General features: G+C 57.6%; 1 protein-coding gene across 1 annotated transcript in view; it reads right to left on the minus strand.

The window, feature by feature from the left end:
• The window catches only part of DOLPP1 (dolichyldiphosphatase 1), a 12,696-nt gene extending 7,204 nt beyond the window's left edge, over nucleotides 1–5,492 (minus strand). The window contains exons 1-3 of the mRNA XM_075324978.1: nucleotides 5,356–5,492; nucleotides 846–946; nucleotides 676–760 (exon numbers count right to left, since the gene is read on the minus strand). Coding sequence (XP_075181093.1) covers nucleotides 676–760; nucleotides 846–946; nucleotides 5,356–5,431 — 262 coding nt within the window. The 5' untranslated portion in view covers nucleotides 5,432–5,492. The remainder of the gene's footprint in view (nucleotides 1–675; nucleotides 761–845; nucleotides 947–5,355) is intronic.
• Between the last annotated feature and the right edge of the window lie 335 nt (nucleotides 5,493–5,827).

Raw genomic sequence — 5,827 nt, forward strand, 5'->3', positions numbered from 1 at the left:
ACCCGGAGCCTGTAGACCCCGAGCTTGCAGACCTGCCCATGGTCACCATTCTGACCCCCTATGACACTAACCATAATTACTCTACTGACCACTATCTCACTAACTCCAATTAGCCTACTGACCCTAACCAAACTGACCTATCGTATTAAACCTACTGACCCCAACCATACTAAGCTAACCTTATGACCTGAATACGCCTTCTGTCCCTGTCTCTACTAACGCTACTGACCACCTATCTCACTAACCCCACTCATCCTACTGACCCTAACCATTCTGAGCTACCTTATTAAACTCACTAACCCTGACTCTACTACCCTAGATTAACCCTTTTGACCCTAATAAGCCTACGTTGCCTGACGTTACTAGACCTACTGACCCCGACTTTACTAATCCTAATACCCTTACTGACCCTTTTGACAATAACTATCAGACTACCTTAATAACCTACTGACCTATGACCTCACTAAGCCCTAATAACACTACCGCCCCTGACCTTACTAACCAGAATAATTCTGACCTTCCTAACTTTTTTCCTTCTTGCCGGCCATGTGTCAGTAAAGTTTCCCTCTAGATTTCGTTCTACTGAGTGTCATATCCCAAAAAGCAGGGATGACCGATGGGGTGTGCGGTCCGATACCCACGAAATGTGAACAGCGCCATCCCGGGCACACTCACCTTCACATGGACGCGGCTCTCTTACAATGTTCTTAATTAACCAGTTTACACCTTCATTCATTACCAAACCCCCGAGGAAGGAAATCTGGAAAAGAGACAAACAGTGAAAGACCATGATCCAGAACCGCACACCCTCTGATATAAGGTGTCGGGGAGCAATGGCCGCTAACCGTGTGCAGTTCCCTCTTGAATATGATGAGAGTCACAAAACTGATGAGAATGACGACCGGTCCCAGGCTGAGGTAGGCCAACAGCTGCCCGTAGACGTCTCCTGGAGGAAGAAGAAATAAGACACCGGTGAGAAAACCGATTCTGGAGCAAAGGCGACTGACGGCCACGAAGAGCTGCCACCTACGGGGGGCTACAACGCTCTAGCTTTCTCTTACAGACTATAGTGGGGGCTTCCATCATTCCCACCGAGATGAATCTGATGCCATAATTCTACATTTCAGCATTCTCGCAGCAAAAACAGCGAATCCAGGATTTAAGTGAACCCCACTCCCAGGCAGCTCTGCCACTGACCCGGGTACAGCGACAACCGAGCAGCTCCGCCACTGACCCGGGTACAGCGACAACCGAGCAGCTCCGCCACTGACCCGGGTACAGCGACAACCGAGCAGCTCCGCCACTGACCCGGGTAAGCGACAACCGAGCAGCTCCGCCACTGACCCTTGTAGAGCCCCGGCTGAGTAGCTAGACCACCAACCCCTGGGAAAGCCCCGGCCGGTCAGCTCGGCTGCGAACCCTAGGAGAGCCCCGGCCGGTCAGCTCGGCTGCGAACCCTAGGAGAGCCCCGGCTGGGCAGCTCGGCTGCGAACCCTAGGAGAGCCCCGGCTGGGCAGCTCGGCTGCGAACCCTAGGAGAGCCCCGGCTGGGCAGCTCGGCTGCGAACCCTAGGAGAGCCCCGGCTGGGCAGCTCGGCTGCGAACCCTAGGAGAGCCCCGGCTGGGCAGCTCGGCTGCGAACCCTAGGAGAGCCCCGGCTGGGCAGCTCGGCTGCGAACCCTAGGAGAGCCCCGGCTGGGCAGCTCGGCTGCGAACCCTAGGAGAGCCCCGGCTGGGCAGCTCGGCTGCGAACCCTAGGAGAGCCCCGGCTGGGCAGCTCGGCTGCGAACCCTAGGAGAGCCCCGGCTGGGCAGCTCGGCTGCGAACCCTAGGAGAGCCCCGGCTGGGCAGCTCGGCTGCGAACCCTAGGAGAGCCCCGGCTGGGCAGCTCGGCTGCGAACCCTAGGAGAGCCCCGGCTGGGCAGCTCGGCTGCGAACCCTAGGAGAGCCCCGGCTGGGCAGCTCGGCTGCGAACCCTAGGAGAGCCCCGGCTGGGCAGCTCGGCTGCGAACCCTAGGAGAGCCCCGGCTGGGCAGCTCGGCTGCGAACCCTAGGAGAGCCCCGGCTGGGCAGCTCGGCTGCGAACCCTAGGAGAGCCCCGGCTGGGCAGCTCGGCTGCGAACCCTAGGAGAGCCCCGGCTGGGCAGCTCGGCTGCGAACCCTAGGAGAGCCCCGGCTGGGCAGCTCGGCTGCGAACCCTAGGAGAGCCCCGGCTGGGCAGCTCGGCTGCGAACCCTAGGAGAGCCCCGGCTGGGCAGCTCGGCTGCGAACCCTAGGAGAGCCCCGGCTGGGCAGCTCGGCTGCGAACCCTAGGAGAGCCCCGGCTGGGCAGCTCGGCTGCGAACCCTAGGAGAGCCCCGGCTGGGCAGCTCGGCTGCGAACCCTAGGAGAGCCCCGGCTGGGCAGCTCGGCTGCGAACCCTAGGAGAGCCCCGGCTGGGCAGCTCGGCTGCGAACCCTAGGAGAGCCCCGGCTGGGCAGCTCGGCTGCGAACCCTAGGAGAGCCCCCGGCTGGGCAGCTCGGCTGCGAACCCTAGGAGAGCCCCGGCTGGGCAGCTCGGCTGCGAACCCTAGGAGAGCCCCGGCTGGGCAGCTCGGCTGCGAACCCTAGGAGAGCCCCGGCTGGGCAGCTCGGCTGCGAACCCTAGGAGAGCCCCCGGCTGGGCAGCTCGGCTGCGAACCCTAGGAGAGCCCCGGCTGGGCAGCTCGGCTGCGAACCCTAGGAGAGCCCCGGCTGGGCAGCTCGGCTGCGAACCCTAGGAGAGCCCCGGCTGGGCAGCTCGGCTGCGAACCCTAGGAGAGCCCCGGCTGGGCAGCTCGGCTGCGAACCCTAGGAGAGCCCCGGCCGGGCAGCTCGGCTGCGAACCCTAGGAGAGCCCCGGCTGGGCAGCTCGGCTGCGAACCCTAGGAGAGCCACGGCTGGGCAGCTCGGCTGCGAACCCTAGGAGAGCCCCGGCTGGGCAGCTCGGCTGCGAACCCTAGGAGAGCCCCGGCCGGGCAGCTCGGCTGCGAACCCTAGGAGAGCCCCGGCCGGGCAGCTCGGCTGCGAACCCTAGGAGAGCCCCGGCTGGGCAGCTCGGCTGCGAACCCTAGGAGAGCCCCGGCTGGGCAGCTCGGCTGCGAACCCTAGGAGAGCCCCGGCTGGGCAGCTCGGCTGCGAACCCTAGGAGAGCCCCGGCTGGGCAGCTTGGTCACCGACCCCGGGGAGAGCGCTGGTTGAACCCTGGGGGAACCTGAGCAGTTTGACATGTCCACGTAGAGCAATAAACAAGTGACTTTACAAACCAATGGACCAACAACAAAGAAACACTTGTCCCTCAGCCCTCTCCGGTACCCAGCAGGAATGATGAGCGCCCCCTTCAGGCATTGAACACATCTGGTTATATTACCGGCGTCACAGAAATGTGACTTATTGAGTTGCAGCGCAGAGGAACATCCTCATAAATAATTGAGTCCGGCAGTTTTGCTGAGCCATTAAAAACCGCATGAAATATTCAGGGAAAGCTCAGAGCGGAAGAATCCAGAGAAACGTGGCCACAGACGGTCGGCGGAGGAAGAGGTCACCGCCCGCATTTAAGAAGAGGGGTTTCCTAGAAGACTGAAATTAGAGGGGGGGGGATTTGGATTCAGAAACCCTTTAAATGAACCTTTTTAGTGCATTTTACAGCATTTGCTTTAGTCCCCCCATTCGGTGGGGGAGGGGAGGGGGATTGTTGATCTTTAATATGACATGTGAACAGCCCAAAACGGAAAGTGGCCCAGGCAGCTGACTGATAAGACGTGACTCAGTTACCCGTCTCTTTCCTTCTTGTGCCAGCTGATAGCCACTAAAAAAGGAAGCGAGAGGACGTGACTCCTCTCGCCGCCTACGTGGCCCCCCACCGCCGCCAGGTGATGATTCGCCCCCACACACAGGAGACAGATTTGCCATGCAAATCCATGTGATGGTTTAGGACGAGCTCCTCACCTGCGCTGGGGTCACGGCAGTTTAGATCTCAGATTTCTATGGGCAAAAAAACCCTACCGTTTTGTGTTTACAGCTCCTGTGCGGAGCTATGCGCAGTCATAGTAAAAACACACCTGTGGAGTTGGAATCAGCAGGTAAAGAGTTAGGCAATGGCACTACCTGTCGGACCTCCCCAGAAGCCCCTTTATGTTGTCCCCGTGTCCTTCTGACTTCTCGTCTATGCTCTATTGCCTTGTTTTTCCGTCCATGTGCAAAACGGAGCGATTTTCTACCTGGACCTGATCAGGTCCGTTTTACAGACTAGCGTACGGTACGTAATCGCCGCTCCTGTACTCGTTCACATCCGACGTTTAGCCCAATTATTACAATAGCTGCAGAAGAAATGGCGGGCAACCCACTGCAGGACTTGTTCATCACCTGTAACCATGGGGACGCATCAGCCTGCATATGAGCTGTGAACAAAAAACAGTAAAAAATGGTTTTCGGATGCTGCTTTCTTGAGTGTCCTTACATGAAGAACCAGCAATAGATTCTCAAAGGACAGGAGCCAGAAAAACGTTAACCTAAAAGGTTAAACGATTGCTGTGGCCCCCGGTGATTCCAAGTAGTGGCCCTTTACAGAACATATGCACATCCATCCATTGAGAGCCCCGTTCTCAGGACCACTGGAAGCCTCAGTGGTCGAATTAGCAAGTTATCCCTTATCCGATGATTGATTTATGCACAAATCTCAATTTCTGAAATACTATTACGGGAATAAGAAGCTTGTACCAATAATGTGGAAACAAGGGGGCTTCAGCAGACCCCCAAACTGCCAGGACAACCCATCAGCACCCACCGATCATGTAGCTAGAGTGTCTAAAGCAGAATGGTGTCATTTATAGGGTTAAACAGGTGCTAGCCACTGTTGCTGCTGTAAAATACATCCGGTATCTGCCCCAGTCACAAAGACTATATAGTAGTTTATGTAACAGGAAGGGGTTAATGGCAACACGAAAACAGAAGTATAAACCATTTAGAGGAATTGTCAACAAAGGCAAAAAAACGCCCTGGTCCATACAAGAAACATAATATACACATGTCCCAGACACACACGTGTATACAGAGCCGGAGTCACAGTGACCACGGAGAAACAAGAACAATACAAAAAACGCTGCGTCCTCCATGACAGTCCACACACAACACGGCCAGGAACCTGCAGAAAGTGCGCCGCGCATGCGTACTGGTCTCCCACACTACTTGGCAGCAACCTGAGCCGCACTGCGCATGCGTACAACCCAGACAGTCCCGTACAGGGATCACAATATCGCCATTAAATCTTTCTTCAAACCAATGTCTGTGAGGCGTCTGCGAGCGGAGGCGGCGGCAGAGCGGGAAGAAAGTCATTTACCTGCGGGATATTCAACGTGTGTGAGGGAAACTGGGCGCCACTGGGCTGAGAGGGAGCACTGGTCACCGGCCGCCATCTTACCCGGATACCGGGCGTATGGGAGAACGGTAGATGCTAAATCCCAGTGAGCAGAAAGGACCTGCGATGACATCATGACCATGTGACCAGAGTGTGGGCGGAGCTAGAATATAGAATACAGGAAGTGAGGTGGGAAGAGGCAGCGTGTGATAGAGACGGGGAGCAGTGAGCGTGTGATAGAGACGGGGAGCAGTGAGCGTGTGATAGAGGGAGACACGGGGAGCAGCGAGCGTGTGATAGAGGGGGACACGGGGAGCAGGGAGCGTGTGATAGAGGGAGACACGGGGAGCAGCGAGCGTGTGATAGAGGGGGACACGGGGAGCAGGGAGCGTGTGATAGAGGGAGACACGGGGAGCAGCGGGCGTGTGATAGAGGGGGACACGGGGAGCAGGGA

The sequence above is a fragment of the Anomaloglossus baeobatrachus genome, chromosome 9, assembly GCF_048569485.1.
Source record: "Anomaloglossus baeobatrachus isolate aAnoBae1 chromosome 9, aAnoBae1.hap1, whole genome shotgun sequence".
Lineage (NCBI taxonomy): Eukaryota > Metazoa > Chordata > Amphibia > Anura > Aromobatidae > Anomaloglossus > Anomaloglossus baeobatrachus.